Source organism: Papaver somniferum, chromosome 10 (genome assembly GCF_003573695.1).
Source record: "Papaver somniferum cultivar HN1 chromosome 10, ASM357369v1, whole genome shotgun sequence".
Classification (NCBI taxonomy): domain Eukaryota; kingdom Viridiplantae; phylum Streptophyta; class Magnoliopsida; order Ranunculales; family Papaveraceae; genus Papaver; species Papaver somniferum.
In genome coordinates, this window is record NC_039367.1 from 38,211,004 (window position 1) to 38,236,892 (window position 25,889).

Genomic DNA, 25,889 nt, shown 5'->3' on the forward strand with positions numbered 1-25,889 from the left:
TTACAGTGAATATTGAATGCTTTGTTACCAAGGTAACTTGGATTGCAAACCCTGATTTGAAAACTATATAAAGGAAAACTCTAGCAACTGGGAAACCTAATCCCTACACCTCCTGTGTGTTACTAGTTGCATAACTAGAGTCGATTCTCCTTTAATCTTAGGTTTCTATCGAGACCTTGTAGGTTAACGACTTCAAAGACTTCATTGGGATTGTGAAGCCAGACCCAAATATTTCTCTTGTAGTTGCTTGTTCTGATCTTGCCTGATTCTATCGCATTGAGTACAATTGAAATAATTGACTCGAGATTAATTTCTCCGATAGGCAAGATAAAAAGTAATCACAAACATCTTCGTCTCATCGTTTGTGATTCCACAATTTCTAGTTTCGCCACCATACACTTAGATTATTGTGAGGTGGTTGATAATACTAGGCTGTTCGTCAGGAATATAAGTCCGGTTTATCAATTGGTTCATGTTCACAAAGACGAAACAAAAACTCTTGGGTATTTCTGTGGGAGACAGATTTATTCAATCCTATAGACTTTTCTGTGTGAGACATATTTTTTTATCAAGTCTTCGACTTTGGGTCCTAGCAACTCTTGGTTGTGGGTGAGATCAACTAAGGAATCAAGTGCGTAGTATCCTGCTGGGATCAAAGACGTAAGGAGCGCAACTGTACCTTGAATTAGTGTGAGATTGATTAGGGTTCAACTACAGTCCAGTCCGAAGTTAATTGGTAGTAGGCTAGTGTCTGTAGCGGCTTAGTACAGTGTGGTGTTCAATATGGACTAGGTCCCAGGTTTTTTCTGCATTTGCGGTTTCCTCGTTAACAAAATTCTGGTGTCTGTGTTATTTCTTTTCCGCATTATATTTTGTTATATAATTGAAATATCACAGGTTGTGCGTTAAGATCAATCAACTAGAATATCCAACCTTTGGTTGTTGATTTACATTGATTGGTACTTAAACATTGGTCTCTGGTACCGTTCAAGTAACTCCTCTTATATTCAATCGGGCTCGCAGATTTCTATTTGTTGATTGCGGATTGAATTAAGAGTTAGAGATATTTAAAGTCTTTGATATACTTTACTCTAGATTGAGTCTGACTGTCTAGTTGATTCTCTAGAAAGTGTATCGGAGTAAGTCCTCTCAGATTGGCAAACAAATTGTTGGATGTGGTTGTTAGACCCCCACATTTTCAGTTTGAATATGTTTGGGATTGGAGTATTCGGTAGCTGGTTTTCCTGGGTTAACGAGTTGGGATTTGGTTCAGGTATAGTGGAAGCAATGCTGATGGGTGTTAAGCTTTGATTAGGTTAGTAATTGATGGATGTTCATGGATAGTTAGGTTGCTCGAGTTTGTCGCAGGAAAAGAAAGAGAACTCGTAGAGTCTAATGGTCGTACTACCAAGTCAATCCCACTTCTCAAACTTCCGCCGAGATACTCGGAAGATGATAAGCTGCCGGAGTTAGGGTTCCGACGATCAAACCCATGAGAAGAAGAATGATTCATCCCAATTTTTGGCTTAAAGAAATCTCTAATTTCATTTTAACATTTGGTTATTCCTCATGCAAAGAATTCTTTTTCTGACTCTATCTTACCCTCTTCAAAGATCCGAAAAAGAGACGGACGTTGGACATTGACGCATCAACTGTCCGAAAACTCCACAAAAATAATATTACTTAGGTAGTTTCTCACATCTCGAATTCTCAGATTTAAAACCTCCCCGTGTCATGATTTTTTTCCTGCTAAAAGCATGTCATGTTGTGATATGTCATTTTACCTATAATATGTTTATTTTTGAAATCAACTCTTATTTGTCATCGTGTAACAATGATATACGTCGCCGATCTGTCATCTATAACCGGTGCCACACACTGTAGTTTTTTTTCCTTAAGAAAACAAGCTACTCCCTCCGTCCCACTATTAGAGTATTATTAGATATTTTTTTTTAAATGATACCCTTATCAATAATAACTAGTAAAATTTAGAAATAATTTATCTCTAAAATTATATCACGATTTTATATTAATGAAAAACATTTTAAAACATCTACGTAACGAATATAAATGTGGATATCAACTTATATATTATTTTTATATCAACAATAATCAATCTAAAGAGTAGTTTTAGAAAAATTCGTTTGAATTTTAAAATAAGCAGGTCATATAGTAGTGTAAAGGAGGGAGTAATATACATTTACTAAGAACGCCTCTACCACATGTATCCGACAATCTAGGCCTTCTTCTTTTGTTAGATTTAAGTATCATCTTTGTCGAATGTGTACGCACCGACCATATACCTTATTTTATACATATTTATTTTTGTGATGCATGTGTTGTACATTATTTATCTCCATCATCTTTCCAGCAGTGCACACTGCACAGTACCTTACCAGTAAGTAATGATCATCATCATCGGATTCGACCATGGAGATCCTCTAACTACATTGTGGGATCACCAGAAAAAGCGGATCATTGTTCATACACTGTCTTAGAACCGGATGTAAATTTCCAATTAACCTGTGGAAGAACTTTGAGTAGCCGCATTGTCGAATTTCTACCTGTTGGCTAGTCAGATCAATGGAAAGCTATTGAATCACTGATAAGATCGAGTCATCCCAAGAAACTGAAACCAGGTTGGGCTAACAAGTGTGTGTTCTTTCTCTCATGGCTGCTAGCTTTGGTAGTTAGGCGACTTCTCAAAACAGCAGCCTTTGGGAGGGGATAATAATATGAAAAAGAAATGGGGTTTGATGGCCCTAGGATGAAGTTTGGAGCTGGATATAGAGAAAGTTTAACGCGTGATGCGTTGGCAGGTCTTAAAATCCAGCAATTTGGAAGAATATTAATTAAACAAAAACGCTGGAGTAGTAGCAGTAGCACGTGTAATGTCTCTTCACGTGACCTCTCTGATTTGCTAACGAGACGAGACGAACATTATTATTTCTCTTTCTTTCTTTTCTTAAACCCCGTTATTCCGTTAATCCTGTAGCAGTAATAAACACCAAAATGAAAGGGCATTATAATAATATGTCTGTGAAAATGTAATAAACAAAAGAAAAAGTCAAAGAAAAGTAGCAGAAGAAGTTGTTGTTAATGGTGGTCATGAGTAGTGGGATCAAGTTTGAGTCATTTCTATTCTTCTTCTTCTTCTGTCAACATTTAATACCCAGAATTTCTTAAACCGATTCATAACTCACTAATCTTGACCTAGTTGAGTGAGAAGAGTAAACGACTCCTTCTGCTAATTTCTAAGATAGATCGGTTTTCTTGAGGTAAACCTTTCATTTTTTTAAAGTTCTCTTCAAGTTTTGATTCTTTTTAGGGTTTGTTCACAGAAATTCACTGAAGATCTTGTTTTCTTAGTAAAATCAATCCAAGTAAAAATAAAATAAAAATTGATTGAATAAAGGGGGAAGGCATTAATTTGATAATTTCTGGTGGTTCAGGTGATTCGGATAGTTTCCTTCTTTTTTTTTTTTTGTTTACTGAGAAAAAAAAGGGTATTAAATAGAGAGGTTGTTTTAAGATTCTATAAGTGTTTTCTTGCTGACAAGGCTTGAATTTTAGAATGGAGTAGATTTAGGGTTAAGTGAAAGTGAGTACTGCAAGAGGAATTGCAAAATTTGGGGATTTTTAGGTTCTTTTTAGAGCTCAATTTTGGCAATGAAGGGGAATCTATAGAGTAGTAATAGAAGGAGTACAGAAATTTTACTATGGAAGATTTGTCCAAGTATTGCCATAGTTCTGTTCACTTTGCAGTTGCTCGCCGTGATTATGTTTCACTTAAGAGAATTGTTTCTTCGCTACCTCGTTTACCTAAGGCTGATGAGGTTACTACTGAAGCTGAATCTATGGCAGCTGAGACCCAAGCAGATCTTGTTTCAGCTTCTATAGATCGGCGTGATGTTCCTGGCCGTGAGACTCCACTTCACCTTGCTGTCCGTCTTCGTGATGCGATTTCTGCAGAGATTTTGATGTGTGCTGGTGCTGATTGGAGTTTACAGAATGAAAATGGTTGGAGTGCTCTTCAAGAAGCTGTTTGCGCCCGCGAGGATTCGATTGCAATGATCATTGCACGGCATTATCAGCCTCTTGCCTGGGAAAAATGGTGTCGTCGTCTTCCACGAATTGTATCATCTGCAGCTCGGATTCGTGATTTTTACATGGAGATAACTTTTCATTTTGAGAGTTCTGTCATTCCCTTTATTGGTCGAATTGCTCCATCAGATACATACCGCATCTGGAAACGTGGTTCTAATCTACGTGCTGATATGACCCTTGCTGGTTTTGATGGGTTCCGGATTCAACGATCAGATCAAACATTTCTCTTTCTTGGAGAAGGTTATAGTTCAGATGATGGGAATGTATCTGTACCTCCTGGTTCTTTGATTGTTCTTGCACACAAGGAGAAAGAAATTACAAATGCTCTAGAAGGAGCTGGGAATCGACCCACAGAAGCTGAGGTTGCACATGAGGTAGCTTTGATGTCTCAGACTAACATGTACAGGCCTGGGATTGATGTTACACAAGCGGAGCTGATTCCCCATATAAATTGGCGCCGGCAGGAGAGGACCGAGATGGTTGGGAGTTGGAAGGCGAAGGTTTATGATATGCTTCATGTGATGGTAAGTGTAAAATCAAGACGTGTCCCTGGTGCAATGACCGATGAAGAACTGTTTGCGGCAGAAAATGAAGAGAGGACAATGGGTGGTGCTGATAATGATGAGTTTGACGATGTATTAACAGCTGAGGAAAGGAAACAATTAGATTCCGCACTCAGGATGGGTAATTCAGATGGTTTGGGTGAGGATGAGGAGCACGGCACATGTGAGGCTCAGGAAAATGGTGCTGGAGGTTCAAATGAAAATTGTGAACCCAATAGCATTACTAAGGAGAAGAAGAGTTGGTTTGACTGGAAAAAGAAGGGTTCAAAAAATGGGGTTGATGACCCCGATGACTCCAAGATTCTGAAGAAGTTCTCCAAACTGGCTCCAGAGGAAGGTAACCAGAAAAGGCCTGACTATCAGAGGTCATCGTCTGATTTGCATAAAGATGATTCAGGGGACGTTAAGAAGGGAAAAGAGAAAACAAGCAAAAAGAAAAAAAAGAGTGGTACCACAGGCGAGTCCAAGAGTGAGAGTGAGTACAAAAAGGGTTTGAGACCGGTTTTGTGGTTGACGCCTGACTTTCCTTTAAAAACAGAAGAGCTCTTGCCATTACTCGACATCTTAGCAAACAAGGTTAAGGCTGTTAGGAGACTTAGAGAGCTTTTGACCACCAAACTACCACATGGCACATTCCCTGTCAAGGTAATCTCAGCTTCTCTTCTTACAACTTGGCTGTTGTCTTTTACTATTATGTTGACTCTTCTTTCTGTTGGTATGCTGTTACATTTCTTCAAAGAAATGTGTTTCCCATATTCTGAAGATAAAGAGCATAATTATTTGACCATTTTATTGATTTGTGTTTGTTTCCCCGCGTTAGTTGCATGGGGTTTCTAAACGTAACAGCCATTTATTCTCTGGCATGTGTATAGCAGTTAATAAATTAACTAGCTTTTTAGGCTACGTACCGCCTCCATGTAGATTATATTGCTTGGACATACAAGACTGGCTAGTGATTTATGTCTCATTCTGATGGATCATCCATGAATCTCTGAGCCAGAGTTTTTCAGCGTCCTAGGTTCAGCCATGCCACAAGTACTCAATGTTAAAACACAAGAAGAAAATGTTTCTGTCCTAAGTGCATTAGTTGGGTATCTGGTATGGAAACTAGCTTGTGCAATTAAGTGAGTTCAAAGTTTGCAAATCTTCTTGCTTGCTTGTTCACTCCTTGAGAAGGATTGAAGCGGTGCATTCATATTTTATGTCCAAATTATGTTAGAAGTTTCACCTAGCAAAAGGCTAAGAGCTCTTTATGGGAAGGGAAGAATGAGGTTAGTCAGAATTGATCAATCAAAAAAAGTTGGGATGAAACTAAGTTGAGATTTATGTGTTTGTTTTCCATTTCTCAAGTACTTTTTGGTTGAACACAAAATAGGTTTAATAGTTAAACATTCACAGCCTTCCAGTGTATATAATGTATGTTTGCTTTTGTTCATTTCAGATTGCCATTCCTATAGTTCCAACTATTAGGGTTATTGTAACTTTCACAAAATTTGAAGAGCTTCAACCAGTTGAGGAGTTCTCGACGCCTATGTCAAGTCCGAATTTCCAGGATGCCAGAGCCAAAGACTCAGAGGGATCAACTTCATGGATTTCTTGGATGAAGGGAGGCCGTGGGGGGCACTCTAGTGACAACGAAAGCAGGTGCCATAAGGAAGAGGTTGATCCTTTTCACATACCATCCGACTACACATGGGTTGATGCCAACGAAAAAAAGCGTCGGATGAAGGCCAAGAAGGCTAGGAGCAAAAAGGGTAAGAGACAGTTGTCTGCTAAAAGCACCGAGGGCAGCCAATACGTGAGTGATGATGTTGGAACATTAGGGTAGGATTTCATTTTGTACTTTACCTTTTTAGAGATACGTATCGGTATGAGGAAGAGTTACAAGGCTCGCTCATCTATAAAATCTGATTCATTGACTTCCTTGGAAGATGTGGGGGAAGGATAAAGTTGGATGATTGTTAGGTGCTACGTAAATAGGAGGATCCGCGTCTCTCTTCTTTGTACTACTGTTGTATGTGATATGTTGTGAAATAGAGAGGAATATCATTTTTCTTCTCTCATTTTTTCTTCATTGGAGGTTCTGATATTTCTTTGAACTGATTTATCTGTGTAATCTATGTCGATTAGCTACGGTTATGTCTTGCAATTTGGATTCTTTTTTGCTTCTTTGTGTCGGAGGCATATTTGAAAAATCAACTGTTAGCAAGAGTTCAAATAAAAGTTGTATGGCTACATTTTACAGTCCAAAGAACATTACCCTTTTATTCCTTCATCAATGTCAAATAACAGTTCTACTGTACTGTGTCATTTCATCCCCTACTTATTCTTGCTCTTTTCGGACGCTCAGGCATTATGAAAATTGTTTTGGAGAATTACCACCCGTGGTGGACAGCATCATATCATTTTCATTCTTTATCGGCTAATAAATATTTTGGAGATATATTCCCAGATTAGTTTCCCGGATGTGCATATTGGGCGGAAATAAAATAACTGGATCCATTTCCGTGAATCTTTCATCAAAACATCTTCACTTTCTTTCTTTTCTTTTCTCCATTTCCCGCCGTTTCTCTCAAATCTCATTAAACCCTCACTTCTCTTCACCATCATTCTGCTGTTATTATCTTCTTACTATCGAAGTTGTTATTCATCAGTTCTTAAATGGCAGAGGAAAGCCCATATCCGCTGCGTTCTCGAAGGGCATCCGGTAATCACTTATACTTACCCTAATTTCTGATTTCATTTTAGTAAAAATCGACAACGTTGTTGGATAATCTTACGTAAAGGTAGAATTTCGACCGGAGCATCTTTTTTACATGGAACTTGAAAATTCTAGAATACAAACGTTCTAAATATTAACTTAGGAGAAAAAAGAATCTTACAAAACTATCAAACAAAAAAATCTTTGCTTAGGAGAAGCATTAAAGTCCTTTACGACATTAGCTCTCTTCCTAATCTAACGAATTTGCATATTAGAATTCGTGACCATTACAGATTCAGTACCAGGAGGTTGGTTTCTTGATCATCTTACATGATTGAATCTATAAAGATTAGGTTTCAAACATCAAATTCAAGTCGTTGTCTTGGTAATTGAAGTTCTTTAGTTCAGTAAGTATGTATTGATATTTCTGTTCAATTTGACTTCACCAATAAACTATCACTTGACGTATTTTGAATTGATTTATGAGTTTCAATTTCTGTTACTTGGTAATGCAGTCACTGTTTGTAGAAATTCCCAAGAGACAAAGTTTCCAAGTTAGTATTAGTTTTTATTAACAATTTTTTGGTCATGGTGGATGTGTGTATCTGAATTAGGAAATTAAAATGTCACTGAAAGTTAGATTACATATACAGAATACAAATGATAGCTCAGTAGCTAGCTTTGCCCGATTGATATTTCGACTTCTATTAGTGCACAATCATGTCCTCAAACATTATAGCTTTCATCTATGCTGAATAAAGAAAAATCTGTTCACCTCTTTTTGGCTTATTTATATATAGTTATATTCATGCTAAGAGGCTTATAGCTAGACAAATATCTTGTCTGTAATATTAAGCACTTCCTGTCCACTTGGCTAGAGTTCCGAGTAAAATAGATTTTCATTGACCAAGCCTTCTGGACGTCCATATCGCTATGCTCAAACTCCTCCTCTTGGTCTCCTAGAGAAAATGGGGTGACAAATTGGTGTTGCTCACCTAAATACAATGTTGTCGTAAACACCATTCAAATGACGTAGCAATATATAGATGGACAAATGGGGTGAGATATAAACCATACAGGAAGTTGAGGTCGCGTCCCATTTGGACCATCTAGACATCTAGACAATGTTGAAATCGATGAATTATCATCACTCTGCAAAAGGCGATCCATATTTTTGATAGCGCAGAGGGAAGTTTAGTGCCTATAATTGAAAGCGATCAAGCCCATGAATATAGTTGTATTGTGCAAAATAAAATAAAATTAGAGTTGGAAATGAAAGAAGTGAGGGGTAGTTAAAAAGAATCAAGTACTGGGAAATTTAAAACAGATAAGTGCATTGTCATATCAGCTACAATGCTGTATATATAAACAATGGGGATATAACTCAAGGATTACATGTTTTAGGTGTTTTTTTTCCATCGTCATTGACTTTCCATGTCAAAGTAAAGCATACATGGGTTTTGCCTCGGACACTTGAGTTAACTCTTTCGTGCTTCACACACTATTGCGGCTAGCAAATATATAAGAGAACATCAGGTTTGGTTATAGATGAAAAATTATTCAATATGAGGTTAATTTCGAAACAGAACAGCAAGCACATCGTGCATGCGTCTTTGCTAGTCATGATAAACTAGAGTTATTAATTATAGACTTTAGACTGTATCCAATTTTAAGAACAATGATGTCGGTAAGTTATGTAATTTTTGTGCCCTATTTTGAGCAACGGTTTTTTCTTTTTTAACTTTTTTTTTTCAGTTCAAAAAGAAAATGGTCTTGTTGGATCAAAATCTGTCTCGCCAAAGAGGGCAAAAGCTTTAGCGAAAGATTTGTATGCCCCAGCTTCACTTGATCTTCCTAAGTTAAAGAAAAGGAAAAAATCTGAGAAAGCTGCAAATTCATCTAGAAAAAACAAGAGCTACGGTTTGTAAGAAACCAACAGAGAAAAAAGGTAAGAGTTTATGTGAAGAGGAGAGAAGGTGCTAATTCTGATAATGATGATCCTGAGGTTGAAGAATGTTTCTTTTGCTTTAAGTCTGGTAGAAATCTGATGATTGAGTGTGACGATTGCTTGGGTGGTTTTCATCTTAAATGTCTTAGACCTCCATTGAAGGAGATTCCAGATGGGGATTGGATTCGTGAATTTTGTGAGGCTAGGAAAGAGGGGAAGAAAGCTGACCTTCCTGAACCACCAAAAGGGAAAAAGCGAAGAAGAACGGCAAGGGAGAAGCTTCTTTCTAGTGACCTATGGGCTGTACATATTGAAAGGTGAGACTTGAAAATACAGCTTTTACAATGTTATACATTATTCAGTTCATTAATTTTGAAATTAAACCAGCTTATGGAAGGAACCAGATGTTAGTTATTGGTTTAGAGGCCGATGGTATGTGATTCCTGAAGAGACTGCAGTTGGAAGGCAGCCACATAATCTCCGCAGGGAGCTTTATCGCACTAATGATTTTCCGGACATTGAGGTAGGTGACTCTTTGCTGATAGAAGTTATCCTGTCTTTTATGTATGCTTCTAAGTGGAAGTTATATTATTGCCGTCACCTTTTAGTCTGTATAGCCACTAAGAGGTTAGACATGTATATCTTTGCTCAGCAAAAAAAGGGAATGAACATTCATGTGCCCTTGATTCTGACGGAGTGAAATGACGATACTTGTTTTGCACAAACCCCTAGATATATCATCGGGGTCACGGTTCATATTTGTTAAATAACTTTAAATACTGTAGTGTTTCATGTTGCATCTAATTGGATCATTTTCATATTCCTCACCATTACCCTGTCAATGCACGCAGATGGAATCTATTCTTAGGCATTGCTCTGTAATGAACTGTAAAGAATTTTCTGAAGCCAATAATGAAGGAGATGACGTCTTTCTTTGTGAATAGGAATATGATATCCAGCGGCAGAGTTTCAAGCGCCTTGCAGATATTGACAATGAGGAAGAGGTAAGCATTTAAATTGACAGCTTAGCATTAATAGAGTGGTTAGTTAAATGGAAGATGTTATTCTATTGTGAGCTTAAACCTATACCACATCTGCCAGGATGATAAAGAAGCTGTGAAAGATGAAGACTGGGAATCTTGTAGTGATTCAATATCTTACCCTGAAGAAAACTTAAAGAGTGCACGGAAGAAGCTTAATTTTTCGGCAAGTGGGCAATCATCGGGTCATGGATTTGCTGCAGTAGGATTTTTCTTTTCCCCTTTTTTTCTAGTTCTCATCTTTATACATTTCCTCTTCTGCTTGGGGACCACTCATATGGTTGTATCCTTCATCTGTGCAGAACGCACAAGGTGGGAAGTTCTTTGGTCTTCACAAAATAGGGACAAAAAAGATCTTAGAGCATGTGAAAGGCCACAGGCAGACTGAGATCGAAAAAGCAGAAGCGACATTGTTGTTGGCAACACTACCTAAATCTCCTCCCTGTAGGAATAAGTATGTCATTTCAGGGTTTCCATGTATCTCCATCTATAATATGGATTTTAACAAAAGAAATTTGCTTTATGCCAGAGAAATGGAGGAGATAATTGAATTTGTTAAAGGCGCTGTCAGCAATGGTCAGTGTCGGGGACACTGCTTGTACATCCATGGTGTTCCTGGAACTGGCAAGGTAAGCTATCATATACAGTACTATGACTTATTCAGGAGTTTGAAACTGGACCTGACTGACCTGTTGAGCCAGCATCGGGATGATGTGGCTACTAAGACAAACTCTCACATCAGGGGGTTTGAGTATCCAGGGCCTAGATTTGCTGAGCTAATCTGATTGTCCTGCGAAACAGCAAGCTATAGTTGTTGGCTGATGCTGTAGCCTAAATCTAGACTGCCATTAATTAGATTCCCCTTCAGCTTCCTGTCAAAGGTATATAACAAAGGTTAATATTTGTCCTTGATCTGAGAAAATATAACCTGATATATACCTGGCCTTTCAAATTGTAGTGTGTTTCTTATAGAAACTGGTAAAGAGTCTTGAGCAACAGAATCAGTGGATAACTGGATATGATTAGAGTACTATTATTTCACTGTTTCAGGAACTGGGCACAGGGTCAGTTGGAAAAAGGCTCTTTCCTTGCTGAATGAGAAATTTTCAGATGATAATAAAGTCCGCAACAGTCAACCCTGTGTTTTACTAATCGACGAGCTTGATCTTCTTGTAACAAGGAATCAGTCGGTAATTGTTGCAGTTTATTGTGTTTATATTTACATTTAGTTCTCTAGGAAGTATTTTTGAGTAGGAGAGTATTTTAATTCCACGGGTGGCAGTTCGTGATGCTTTTAGACAGCCAGACACGAAGCTTTGAAAAAGAGATAGTTTTTGTTTTGTTTGACCTAGTAAATGCCAAACGACATTCAAAGTTAGGGTTTTACAGGGAGAAGATCTGCTACCAATTATTTATTGTGAAGGGAAATCTTTGTTTCAAAAATTTAGTGGTCTGTTCTCATATATGGAAGAAGTTATGCATTCTTAACCATATACCATGATAACAGGTTCTATATAATATCCTTGATTGGCCGACTAAACCACATTCCAAATTGGTGGTAATAGGTAACATGTAAATTTTGATTTGTGCTCCTAAGCTTAATGACCTGTTTATTTCCGAATTTACCTAAATCTTAATATGTTTCTTTTGTTGATAATTCAGGTCCAGGGATAGCAAACACCATGGATCTTCCTGAGAAACTGCTACCCCTTATTTCAAGTCGCATGGGAATCCAACGGCTTTGTTTTAGCCCCTATACTTACCAGCAACTTCGAGAAATCATTTCAAGCCGCATTGAAGGAATAGAAGCATTTGATAAACAAGCTGTAGAATTTGCTTCGAGGAAGGTGTGGGTTCTTTGGGTATCTTCATCTTAACAAATTTTGTGTCATACATGAACATATTTTTATTTCCTGCAGTCCAAACATAATATATACTCCCTCCGTCTCTAAAAGATAGGCAGGTTTATGTGTAAATTTACACACAAACTTGCCTATCTTTTGGAGACGGAGGTAGTAGTTGTTTGTTCCTCTGGAATCCAGGTGTTCAGATTTCACATTACTAAACTGTGTGTATTCCAGGTGGCAGCAATTTCAGGAGATGCCCGTCGTGCTGGAAATATGTAGGCGAGCTGCTGAAATCGCAGATTATAAAATTAAAAAATCATCATCCACCGCGGACTTCTCATCCTCGGGTACATACAAGGCCTCATAGACATATTAAGTGTCCTACCTCCTTTTTTCTGTTAAGTAGTTAGAAAAAGAGGTACTGTATCCTGTATTTGCTCTAGGGTAGGGGTTTACGCAGGTACATACAAGGTCCCGTAGACATATTAAGTTCCCTACCTTTTTTCTAATAAAGAAATAATATCTACTCATTAACAAACCCTAGTAGTTCGAAAAAGAGGTATTGGGATCCTGTGTTTGCTCTAATGTGAGGGTTTACTCATTTTGGAAGTACAACTACTTCATGAGATTTTGAACGGCTATGCTTTTCTATACTTTGCAGGAAAAAACCATATTGGAATGGCTGAGGTGGAAGCAGCCATACAAGAAATGTTTCAGGCACCTCATATTCAGGTGACTTTAACTTAATTATGGACATTGTATTTGTGTAACTAAACCTTCAAGAAAAAATGTAAGCACGAATGCAGTGTCGAAGAATTTACTGGTTCTGAAACAACTCATAGAACCAGTCACACTGAGCTGAATAATAATTACTCTTACCGTGCTTTAGAAAATCTGACAAAAAGAATCTTTCATTCCTCTTTACTTGATCCATTCATGCAGGTCCCTTGTAAATAATTTAACCATCATCACTGATAAAGAAAATAGAAACAATGTTCAATTTCTCGGAAAATTATTAGTTTGTTGATCTTTCAACTGACATAGGTTTGGCTTCATTATCCTTTTTCCAGATGATTAAAAGCTGTTCTAAACTAAGTAAAATCTTTCTGGTGGCTCTGGTGCACGAGCTCTACAAAAGTGGAATGGGCGAGACTACTTTTGAAAAGGTTATTCTCAAACAGTCTCTTCCAGTTCTTCATTTTCTTAGTTGAAATAAGTCCTGTAATTTTTTAATCAATCACAATTTGACTAGATACTTCTAGCATGAGTCAGTAGGTTGATGTGGGCGATCGTGATGATACCAATTCCTGAATGAGGTGAAAATCTCACCTGCGGATCTGAAATGGGAATTCTTTGGATAGAATGAAATACCAGCAGTAGAAAAAACAAAACATATTTCTCCAACTTGTTTTCGAGAACAAACTTGTTGAGATGCTTGGTTGATGTTGACCTTTTTGTTCTTGTACTCTCTTGGTGCAGTTGGCAGCTAATGTGTTTTCTCTTTGTGGAAGCAACAAGGAAGAGTTCCCAGCATACGATACACTGTTAAAAATTGGGTAAAAGCATGTTTTACTGTCGGCAAAAGTTATATTTACTGCAGGATCTTACCAATCTCCTAAATTTAAATCTGATCGAGTACTTTCGCAGGTGTAAACTTGGTGAATGCAGAATCATTATATGCGAGGCAGGAGCTCGGCATAGGTTGCAAAAATTACCGCTCAATTTTCCAAGGTTAGTTAATTCCAGCTGTGAAACCTGTTGATCCGCAACAATTGATTTCTGCAATTTATCACACATCTTGACAGCTTCGGAGTATAAGACCATTCACTGTTTGATTTGGCAGTGATGATGTGGCATTTGCACTAAAAGACTGCTCGGAGCTACCTTGGTTGACCAAGTACCTTTAGTTGATTTTTTTCCTTGGACTCTTCTCCTTTCTGGATGCGTTTTTTCTGTCGGTTGATTTATTTGATTTTGTTACTGATAGCCTATTCATTGTGTATTTGAGATCAAATTTATTTATGAAGAGTTAAAGTGTAACCAATTTGTTTAGACTTTTTGTTAACATAAATTCTAAAAGGAAAAAGATATATTCAAGGAAAAAGGCTTACAATGGAGCAGTTGGCATCCTAGCAACAAGCTGGGCACCAACACAGCCAAATAGCCTTTCAGTCGTTTAATACCGGTAAAACACTATTTAGACATTCAAAGAACGTGTAATATACTATGAGAAAATTTCAAGCATCTAAAAGAATGTGCAATTAATTCAGCCTGGCTATAAAATCCCCTCATAGTTTACAAATAGTTTCTTTTTACGAAACAACTGTACGAGGGGAAAGAGGGAAAAAAGAGTAAAGAAACTAGAATACAGGTATAAAAAAGCTTCAGATGGCACTTTATCTAGGTTTCTCTTTGTTTAGCTCTGTTTTGGTGCTTCATTATTTACAGCTTACAGTGGATACTAACTGTTTCTCCTGAAAGTTGGATGGTAAAGGCCAAGAACAAAAAGAAAATAAAGATGAAACACAAAAGTACTATGGACAGAGAGAAGGCACACCTAGATCATCATGTTCTCCCTCTTTATCTTGGCATATCTTCAGGGAATGCAGCTGCTCCCGCAAGTTCAGGACCTGACATGGATGTCGAAACAATTATAACACTTCATGATTTTTTGAAATGATTCAATGACTTCACTACGAAGCATGTGGAAAAAAAACACGTCATAGAGCAAATCACCTCATCTTGAAGCAACCGGGGGAGGTTATCTATTGAGACTAGATTATAGATCTCTTGTAAAAGCTTTTCATCCTTTATACCGGACCATGTATGAGGAGGCAATGCAAGTAATAGTGCAGTAAGAATGTCACTGCATACTGGGTGCATCGTGTTAGATTTACATGGACCAGAAACATGGCAACCACACAGATTTGTTTCAGAGTAAGGGACCAACATATCGACCCCTTGTTGACTATTACCAGTAACGACTGTCCCACAGACCACGGTAATAGGTGTGTCGCCGTCAGTTGTTAATGATACACATGTATCCTTGCAACAGAACCCGTTTGAGGAACCTAATTTTCCTGACAGAATTTCCGCTCCTTGGGAACAGACCATAGCTGCGAGCTCAGGCAAGGTGTCTTTGTCGTTCCAAGATGGAATGCTCCTACAACATGGACTCTCAACCACATGTTTAAATAGTTCAGTTTCCCGAACTTGTTTCAATACCTCCTCCTGAAACTCAACAAATGTAGCTTTATAACGTTTATAAGTTAGTCATAAAGCAAATTATAAAAAGAGCTAGAGAAAACAGAAATTACTGAAAACCTTTATTGCAAGTCTTTCTTTTTCTTCTTCGCTTAAACTTGAACCCGCATCTTCTTGTCTCCGCACTTCTGCCACCCACTTGATGAACTCTGTAAATTTGGCAGGAAGTGATGTAACTACAACTGAGAGAACTTTCTGAACATCCGTCACAGCGACGGATTGCAAAAAGTCATGAACATCCCGCATCAAGTACTTTGCAGTATCATTCCAACTCCCGTTTTTACAGCTCTGCATGAAGCAATACAATCACAACAAGTTTATCAAACAATTGTAAAAGCGTGCACAAATATTAAAGAAGAAAGAGAACCATCAAACCGTACCAAGGTATAAAAAAGAAAGATAACCATCTAACCATACCAAAGCTTATTCACAAATATTAAAGAAGAAAGAGAACCGTCAAACCATACCAAGGTATAAAGCAAAGATGGTGTCCTCAAACGCCTTGAGATAAGCATGAACCTAAAACACAAATAACGAATTCAATTAATAACCCAGGTCCAAACAAAAAGTAGAAAAGCATAATCAAAAAGTAAAAAGCAACTAATAAATTCAAACAAATAAGTGGAAATGAGAGGTTAAAATAGGTGCCTGAAATACCATAACTTTCTAGCTTTCAAGATCTTATTAGGTGGTTGAGGGAATTGGAAGCTTAGAATGGGATGGTTTTTGTACAAGCTTTATGGTGGGAGATTGACTTCACAAGGATTGGAGCCTTAAATGAATCCCACACGGATACCACATTGGCGCATTTACAAGAGCAACTTATCTAAGTATATAACAAAGCTCAAATAGCCTTGAAATACTTTTCAACCATTTCTTAAATGTAGACTCGAATTACCCAAAGCTCTAGACTGGTACTCCATATACTATGGAAGTGTTCCGACATCTTAGCATTTGGGACATCCATTTTTTCATCATGCAATTGGTGACATATGAGTTTTCGATGTACAGCAGAAAGAAGTTCATACCCTCGATGATGCCCCGTTGCTTCATCAATAGTATTCATGGCCTCCCAAAGAAGTGTAACCGGAACCCAGTGAGGAGGATACTTAAAACGAGCAGTATCTAAAATCAGTGCCAAGTCTCTTGCAGCATGGTACCCACCAATAGGTGAAAAATGGCCCGACCCTGTCTGAATACAAACATAACCAAACCACTCACAATTCTTACCGTTTAGCATGTAGATCGAGTACATCAAGAACGTGATAGTTACTAAGATACCACCAATATTTGGATACAAAGAGACTAAATGCAACGAATTAGTGTAAACTTTGAACTAAGTGGAAAACACATTGATCTAACAAGTAGATGGAAATCGGCTCAGTTACCTGTTTCAAAGGTCCTCTGTGGTATGATGTAACCAGATGGGAATCTTCGGATGAAGTACATGTCATGAGATATTTGCGAAAATCATCGATTGAGCTTTTATTTGTGCGAAAAGCTTTAACTTCTGCTCCAGCACAGTGAGCTAAACATACAACTTTACTAAATGTGATTCCTTCAGCTTTGACCTTCTCTAAAGGTTCACAGCAATCCAACATGGATTCGTCGAACCACCTCCAAGGTCCTGTGAGAAATCACACTTGTTAACACCTAGAAAATCAATGTCTTAGAAATATTTAACAATGTAAATCACCTTTCCATTTTCTTCGTGGATCAATTGCAAGGGCATTCAAGACCATTGAAATACTGGCTAATCCGCAATATGCAGGTTCCGACTGCGTCTGGAAGTAAGAAATTAACTTGAAAAATCCTTCCATATTTCCACTTTGAAGGGCTTCACTGAAAAGTTCCTGTCAATCCCAAACATAAAAACTGTGTTAAAAGTTTAAAGAAACTCTGACATGAATGTTGTCGAAAATGAACCTACCTTAAAAAAAATATTTATAAGCAAAATCTAAACTCTCCAAACATTACCATCCATAACATTTTGAGCTTTAGATTGACACAGTTGAAACATGTACTGTTTAGGGTTTCTACACCTACACTCCCTAAAGAATGATATTTATGTAGTATGATTACATTAACTACTCACAAAATTTGAAGTATCCAATTGTTATTATTACATCAATGTAGCGTAATACTAGAATGATTCCAAGTGACTTGTGATGGATAATTATTTCATGAAAAATTAAGGCTTTCCGCTTCCAACCCTTAAAGTCAAATTCAATTTTTTTTTATCAAACACAGCTACAAACCCTAGGATCTTCTAAAAAGAATCCAAAAAGATAAAAGGAAAGAAGGAAAAGGGTATAAAGTAAAATCAATCACCTTCCCTTCAGTAGAAGCAAATTCAATTGCAGGCGGAGAAGGAAGAACTCTTCTGTACAAACCAGCCATGGCCATTGTTGCAGAATTCTTGTTTGCTCTGACTTCAATATTTCTTGTTTGTTTTCCCCTGTTATTATTTTCAAAATACAAATTGTTTTTCTTCTTCTCTCTAACGACACTCTGTCTCTGTGAAGTCCTAGGAGGAGGATACAAGGTCGTAGGATAGGCTGTTGATTTTAATTTTCTTTGGAGCGTAAGATAGGCTGTGGTTAATGACCGAGAAACCATTAACTTATTAATACCGATAAAACGTTGCTTCAATTAGTATATCGTGATGTGAGCGTGGGTAAAGGAGAGAATCTGAGTTGATATTATCTCGCTCTCTTTGTATTTATAGACCGGTGGATGTATCAAGAAAGTGGAATCCGATGGTGACACTCGATTACTTTACAGTAAAACAAAAGTTCAAAACCTCTAAAGTCGTGGCCTAGGTGCTTTGCCAGTAATTAGGAAAACCTAAAAGTCGATTTACACCAAAATACAAACCGATAAATACACAAGCCAATTTTATTAAGGGAAAATTAGGGCTGGACCACGCCCCTGGATAACTCATAATATGAGATCCCTAATTAAAAGAGTTTTAAAACCAGGTCCCGAATTAAAAATAAATTTAATTAAAGTTGAAATGACTATATTAGCCTCAAGTATATATGAGTCCTAACCTACCTTTTTCTCGTTCAGACGCCATTATTTCATTTCCAGGAGAGAGAAAACAAATCTCACTCTCACCAGAAACAGAAGTAGATCGAAAAACTAAACGAAAAAAATCAAAAGATCTTGCTGAAATTCGGTTGCAAAACACAGATCGAGATCAAAACTATTCATCGTATTTTGAATTGCTAAACCCTAAATCACAACAACATATCGAAACACGCTTTTCAGTTTCAGATTCAAACCCTAAATCGTTGTTGTTAGGCCAAGCACTATGCTGCCCCATTTTCCTTCCCTATCCCTCATTTGTAGTGAAAAATCCAAATTGGCAACCACTATGGTCTCCCATATCCCTACAAAAGTAGGGAAATCCCTTCCCTACTAGGTGGATCACATCTGATCCGAGTAGTAGGGAAGGGAAATGAGACGGATACTCAGTTTCCGTCAAAATTTCTGCTTTACGGAAACTCAATATCCGTAAAGAAGTTGAAACGGATACTCAGTTTCCGTAGCGTAGCATTTTTGACGGTAACTGAGTTTTCGTATTTGTTTTTTTTTAGTTTTACCCTAAAACTTTCTTTTTCACTCTTTTTTTTTTACTAAAACTCCTTTTTTACCTATAATATCTATTTTTTACCTATTATATCTCCTTTTTTTACTATAAATTATCTTTCTTTACCTAAACAAATATATTCCAACGGAAAAAAGAATTGGGAAAAAAAAGGAAAATCAGTTTCCGTATGACACTATTCACACAGAAACTTAGTTTCCGTATCATGTAGGGAAGGGATAAAAGGGCACCATAGTGGAGCTGCCTTGTGACCTGTATCCCTTCCTTTTATTTGAGGGATACGAAAAGGAAGCCTTGCACCATAGTGCTTGGCCTTACTGAGTATGAGAGGAAATAGTCTGATGATGAAACAATATGTATGTTTTAATTTGAATATGTTAGTTTTGATTCATGTTGTTACTGATTAATTCGTGTTGATTCAAAAATTCCTGAACTAGGGTTTGATAAAACAGTATTGAGATTTAAACAAACATAACAGATTCTGACTGATCGTTTGTGCATAAAATTGAATTCTCCTTTGAATCGATTGGAGTTTATCTCAACTGCAGATTCAGTCTTCTAGCCGAAAAACCAGAAGAACAACTCATTGAGGTTCACATTCATTTCTGGTATGATTTACTTTGATTGGCGACGGTTTTAAAACCCTAGAAAATCTAAGTTGAATTAAAATCAACTAATTTGATTTTCTTACAATTTCCACTGCAGATTCAGATTCAGGCGATAATCAAATGGCGAGAGGAAAAAGGAATGACCCTGAAGAAGATCCTGCATTAATAGGTATTATGATTCAATCAACTAATTTTCCCTTTAAGATGCCATTTACTATTGGAGCATATGTTTTGTGATGATATAATGTTATTGATTTGTGATTTTTGCTTCTGAATTTTGCTTGTGATGATGTCATGAACTGAATTTTGCTTGTTATGATCTCATGTTATGGTTGTAAATTTTGCTTTTGTAACTATAGAAATTGAGCATGTGTAACTTTAAGTTACACATTCAAAATCTCACCACTGATTGTATTGTGGTTTGTATATTGATTGTGTAACTTATATTTACACATATAAATGAGCCTATGTAACTATAAGTTACACCACACATTAAAAATCTCACCACTGACTTGCCTTAGGTTGTGTTTAGCTTGTGTAACTAATAGTTACACATCAAAAAATTGGTTGTGTAAATCAAAGTTACATCTTCATATGCATGTGTAAGTTAAAGTTACACCTTGTAGAATGTTTAAGATTAAGTTGCACAACACATTATAGCATGATTCAGTTTGTGTACTTGGTAGATACACATTCTTTGTACCATGCTTTTGATTTTGCAATTAAAAAGAGTGTATTTGATAAGTACACAACTTACTGATTCTTGTTGTTTTGTTGTGTGATGTGTACAGGAAAGTTAAGACACTCATTCAATGCAGTTCAGGATTTGGTGAAAGAAATAAAACCAATAGGACTACCTGAGAGAGATGAAAGGTATCTTAAGAAAGCGCCTTGCGGTAATCTTGTCATGTTGTATTACGATGAATATGATGTTGCTGCTCAAAAGAAAATGAAACAAATGACAACTAACAACTAACAAACATGGGGTTGTGAAGCTTTTAAACTGCTTTGATAGAGATTGTGAGGTACCATGTTCATTTAAATTTGGAGAAAACTTTACAGAGTCTGCACCGGCAAAGTTTGCTGGTATAATTGGAATGAAAAGGATTGGAAGTAGAAAAGGTCAGAAGTTGATAGAAAGGTTTAATTTAAATAAATTGGATGAAAACATATTATACAAAATTCAACGGCAGTGAGCAAGAAGAAGATTATGGAGACAATAATAGAAATTATGAAGAAGAAAAGGAGAACAACAAAAATTGATGATGAGCATGTAGTTTGTTTGATAGGGTTTTATTTGTGTTGTGTACTCGTTTTTGGTGACAAAAATGCTAGCGCAAAGAATGTTAAATATCTTGCAATTGTTGAAACTTATGAAATTGTTCTCAAGGTCTCCTTGTAAGATTTGGTACACGAGCATTTGTTTGAGGAAATACTAAAAAATGCAGATTGTCCTTCAAACGTAAAGGCTTGTGTGCCATACGTACTAGTAAGAGCAGTTCATATAGACTCAACAAACTTGAAGTTTGTTGATTTTGCTTCCACTATGGACTCAACAAACATGAAAAATGGATGTACAAACCAACAAATTTGTTGGTTTGTTGAGTGAGATGGAACATGTAGCGCACGCGTGATATAAGACCGGGAGAGCTTGGAACCAACGTTGGCGCTTGAGCCAAAAACGCTGGCGCTTGTCCTTGCAACGCCAGTTGTTACTTCACACGCCAGAGTCTTTCCTTCATGCGCCGTGTTTTTCATAAAAGCGCCAACGGCTGAATCTGGACGGCTTAGAACTCTTGTGATCTAACGGCTATAATTTTTGAGTTCTATAATTCCTCTCAATTTCAACTCCAAATTCACATTCACACATCTAGTCTTCTTTACTCTTCTTCTCTGAGCTTAAAAAAATTCTTCAACTTCAACAATTTTTCAATTCTTGAACATGTCTCAGCCCTTGTTAGTTCGGCGCGCTCCGTACACTAAAGAAGAAGATGAATCTATTTGCAAAAACTATGTTTTTTTTATTTACTCAGCTTGCTTCAGCAAACTATCCATGGGTGAATTTTTGGGCGGTTATTCACGACGGGTTCTGCACCCGTAATCCGAGTCGTCGTGTTATATGCGACATAGAAAATCGCTTTCATACAACTAAGAAAGAAGTAAGTGGGTTTGTAGCTTTAACCATACAAGCCAATCGATATAGACTCAGAGGTGAAACTGATGCTGAGATGGTAACAAGATCTTTGGATGAATGGCGAAGATGGAAAAATGTGGCTTTTCCTTTCGAAAAATGTTTCGAAATCCTTAAGGTGTTGAACAGTTTCAACCCCTTCTTTGTAGTTGTTGTTCCACCAAGTACTTCTCATCAGTGAAGCTAATGTAGTCCGTCGTAATTCAGTGAAGCTAATGTAAAATGCTTAATTTTAAACATGTAATTTCATTTGATTCAGACCGTCGTACTTTTTAAACTAAAATTACAAATGTAGCAGAATTAAAAATTACAAACAATCTCTCTAACGACGCTCATCGCTAGCTCTCCCATTGTTATTTTCTGGAGTCAAGAATTCTCCAAGACCTGGGGATAGACCTGGGATATCCTCACTTGCCAACATATTAAATAAATTTCCATAAAGAGATAAAGATGGTTGAACAACATTAGGTGATTGGAAAGCACTCGGCCCTCCAAGCATATAAGATGTTTGTTGTTGTTGTTGTGGTGGTGTAACATTATAGCAATCATTTGGGTTGTAGGGAGAGAATGATGATGAAATGCGCCTAGGATCTAGCCGAAATACTTGAGGTTGAGATACATGCACAATTTCTGGTGAAGTATTGTGTCGTACATGTGGTGAAGAACTCTGTCGTACTTGTATTTCTCCCACCACTGTATTATCACTTTGTGCAATGATCTGGTGCTCCTGGTGGAATTGGTAGACGGTGAACGCCCATCATCATTTACAGTTGGACTCAATCCAAACATTGTGTCCTCGTGCCATTTCCGACATACATTCAAGTGTATAGCCTCCATTTGATGATTCATCCAATACAAATCATTCAGTTGGTTCCGCAACTCTTCCTCACTAGCAGTGACATTGTAGTAAGGATAATCATGTTCCATAGCTTGGGAATCAATGGGGATCGTGGTTGGCTCACCTTGTGAAGTAATACTTGGCATCTCCCATTCCACTTGGGATCCCACAAATAAAATACAAATCAAGGGTCGTAATTCCTATTACAAGTATAATATCAACTATGATTGATTCTTTTGATTATTTATTTAAAAAATATAATTTAAGTTAAGTTAAACAAGCTTACCAATTTCAAAATCCATAAAATGGAATGTGTGTGTCGTCGGCGACCACCTTTCTACCACCGTTGTCGTAATTCTGTTGTTGTGTCTTTAGGCTTCACATTATAAAGCGCATGCCAGGGATATCTGCCAACCCTTTCTCGGACTCGAGGGGGTAGAACTTCATACACTAGTCCAGAATACAAATTTTAGGACAGACTGATTCTGTAAAACATGGGATTATAGGACGCATTCGGTCCGTCCTAAAGCCCGTCATATTTTCTGTGCACTATTTCTTAAAGGACGGACTGCTATTGTAAAATAGTAACCACAGATATCATTTGTCAAATTAATCGACTAACCCAGTTTGTCGAAATATATATTTTAAGAATCAGCTGAATCCATACTAATCGGATTTAGCTGAGTCAATATGGATTTTTTTTCATTAATATTTTTTTATTATAATTATTTTCAGATTAACCGAGACAAGCCACAATATGGAATTTGGTTAACAAACACGGAAATGCTATTCTGCACCCCATATACCTCCCTAGTCTACGCCCACGATGACGTGGTGAGCTTATCTGTCACCAACTCACGTGAATCCCTTGTTTTACTGCCAGATATTTGATGAAAATTTCTTCTTTTTTCTCTTTCCTTTTTTTTGTATTTATTTTTGTGTAAAACTTCATTCTCTTCTCTCCAAATACTTGAAAAATCATGAAAATCATCTTCGTTTTATATCAAGGGAGAAAACATAGTTAGTGACAAATTGTAGGCACTAGATTCAAATCGAAAGATTATTACTACTCTAAATCCAATTAAGTTTCCATGGCAAAGATTGTTTCAATTAAATTTAGGGCTAACCAATAGATTTAGGGCTAATCAATAGTTTAGTAACATCTGGTTTTAAGGGTTTAAATGGAGATTCAAAATGTGGGTTTGATGTAAAAGATGAAAATTGGAGGTGGGTTTGTGAAAATTTACAGCAAAACCAGCGAAAAGATGAAATTGGAGGTGGTCTATCTTTTTAACTTCCCCTTTCTCAGAAGAGAATTATCTTAACCTTTTGTTATCTTCTTCTCTTCCTCATGTTCAAGTATTCTTCTCTTGATTGAATTTGAGACGATTGTTTTACGGTTGAAGCTATATGAGAACATCAGATCCCTTAAGCAGATAATCAACGTTTAACCTGTTTGTTTTGGTTAATGGACACTTATAATTTCAACTTTAGTAAATAAGCTAATCAGGATCAACATGTATCGAAGAATAGCTACACTATACAATTGCACTTAGGACTTCTTTTATTCTTCCTCTTGATTTCAAGTTCATATGTTCTCCATACTTCTATCAAGGAGGAGTCGGGGAAGAGAAAAAAATAGCGAAAAAACAAAAGGATTAATATATGACTAGGTGAGAGAATGACTTTCACGTGATATGATACACATCATCACGCCACATCAGCTTGGGCGTAGACTGGGGCGCGGACTGGGATGTAGAATAGCATTCCCGTAACAAATATACTCATTTTATTAAAATAAACGTGAATTCAACTTACAACTATACAATAAACATCCTCAACCTCAAGTTCACCAACAAAGTCTACTTGTTTCATTCGTATTCAAAACAACAAAGAAAAAAAATCATTTATCTTCCAGGTGCACCAGTTATTGTTGTGGCCATTCAATCATATCCCAGGAAAAATATCCCGAAGTATCCAACACATAGCTCCATATTCCTATCCATGATTTCATCGGTAATCATAATTTTTATCATTTAGTATTGTACCAAATTCGTCATTTGGTGGTATATTAAAACTAACACACCCTAGCGTTACTGCATTCTTCTCTGGATTCCTCTTGACTCATCCAGTCACTAGATCCTGTCCACAGTTAAAACAAAACACTTGGGTTCACATGCTAAGTAGAGTACAAGGGAAAACAATATGAATCTAAAAGGATCTGTAGTAAATGAAAGGAATATTTTGATTTTGGGTCCCAACTTTATGATCAGAGTTGCGTTTGGGTCCTATAAAGTTTAATATTAGAGTTTGGGTCCCAGGACCGTAGTTGACCTTCTTGACTATTACGAAAATATTCTTTTTAAAATTAATTAATATTAGTTAACACCGTCAGTCAACTTAATGAGTGGCACGTGTTACTTGAAAGACTTACTTTCACCACCACCTGTTTTTTCTTCATCACTGTTCCCACCGCTCCCACTTCCGCCACCAACACCTCATTATCACCGCCAAAATCATATCAAATGAAGAGCTTAGTTATCCGGTACTTATTTCGTATCTGCTAAAAAAAAAATTATGAATACATTCACATAAACAATTTCAACTAACAGTGTCTTTTAGAGACATTTTGTCGAACAAATTGCGAGCGAGCTTCTTAAATAGCCACTGTCAGATTGCCTCATCTAATTAACCAAAAATGAAATCCCCATATGTGAATCAATTTACCAAGAACAACCAGGCTTCATAGAAAAATAAGTTATTGGGCTCTTCATTACCTAATCAACAAGTATAAACATCCTTATACACTGATACCAAATAGATATCAAAATCCCCAAATCTGACTGGCTTTGTAGCAGATACTCATTTAACTGATGACACCTGATATCACCCCAAATATTAAATGGTGTATGATACTCATTTATTTGATGATGTAGGGCGTTTAGGGTTTGTTAGTTTCTCTTATCGCAAAAGACGGGAAAAAGAGAAAGAGGAAAGGAAAGGAATTTTTTTTACTTAGGCCCGTAAAATTGGTTCATGTGTACATTAATAAGAACTTATTCTGGGTTTTATTCGTCATTTGAAAAAACTCAACCCATAATCAGTCTACGATTGCAGGAACATCAACCGATTCTGGGTTGAGTTTTTTCGAAAAATTAAAAAAAAAAAA

At 37.0% G+C, this 25,889-nt stretch overlaps 2 protein-coding genes, 1 non-coding gene and 1 pseudogene across 3 annotated transcripts; 3 read left to right on the forward strand and 1 right to left on the reverse strand.

The window, feature by feature from the left end:
* Nucleotides 1-2,989: 2,989 nt before the first annotated feature.
* Nucleotides 2,990-6,921, forward strand: LOC113317558 (ankyrin repeat domain-containing protein 13C-like). The gene is made up of 2 exons (XM_026565711.1): nt 2,990-5,315; nt 6,112-6,921. The coding sequence occupies exons 1-2, from the start codon at nt 3,720-3,722 to the stop codon at nt 6,496-6,498; spliced, it is 1,983 nt and encodes a 660-aa protein (XP_026421496.1). The 5' UTR covers nt 2,990-3,719; the 3' UTR covers nt 6,499-6,921.
* Nucleotides 6,922-7,331: 410 nt separating this feature from the next.
* On the forward strand, nt 7,332-14,253 carry LOC113315545 (annotated as a pseudogene).
* LOC113319851 lies at nt 10,231-10,308 on the forward strand. Its single transcript, XR_003345830.1, has one exon. It is a non-coding gene; the product is annotated as a small nucleolar RNA snoR28 (small nucleolar RNA).
* A 133-nt stretch (nt 14,254-14,386) lies between the features above and the next one.
* On the reverse strand, nt 14,387-18,140 carry LOC113318209 (glutathione gamma-glutamylcysteinyltransferase 1-like). The gene is made up of 8 exons (XM_026566345.1): nt 17,802-18,140; nt 17,167-17,323; nt 16,859-17,097; nt 16,499-16,662; nt 15,938-15,989; nt 15,531-15,758; nt 14,943-15,437; nt 14,387-14,836 (listed from the first exon to the last, which is right to left on the reverse strand). The coding sequence occupies exons 1-8, from the start codon at nt 18,087-18,089 to the stop codon at nt 14,741-14,743; spliced, it is 1,719 nt and encodes a 572-aa protein (XP_026422130.1). The 5' UTR covers nt 18,090-18,140; the 3' UTR covers nt 14,387-14,740.
* Between the last annotated feature and the right edge of the window lie 7,749 nt (nt 18,141-25,889).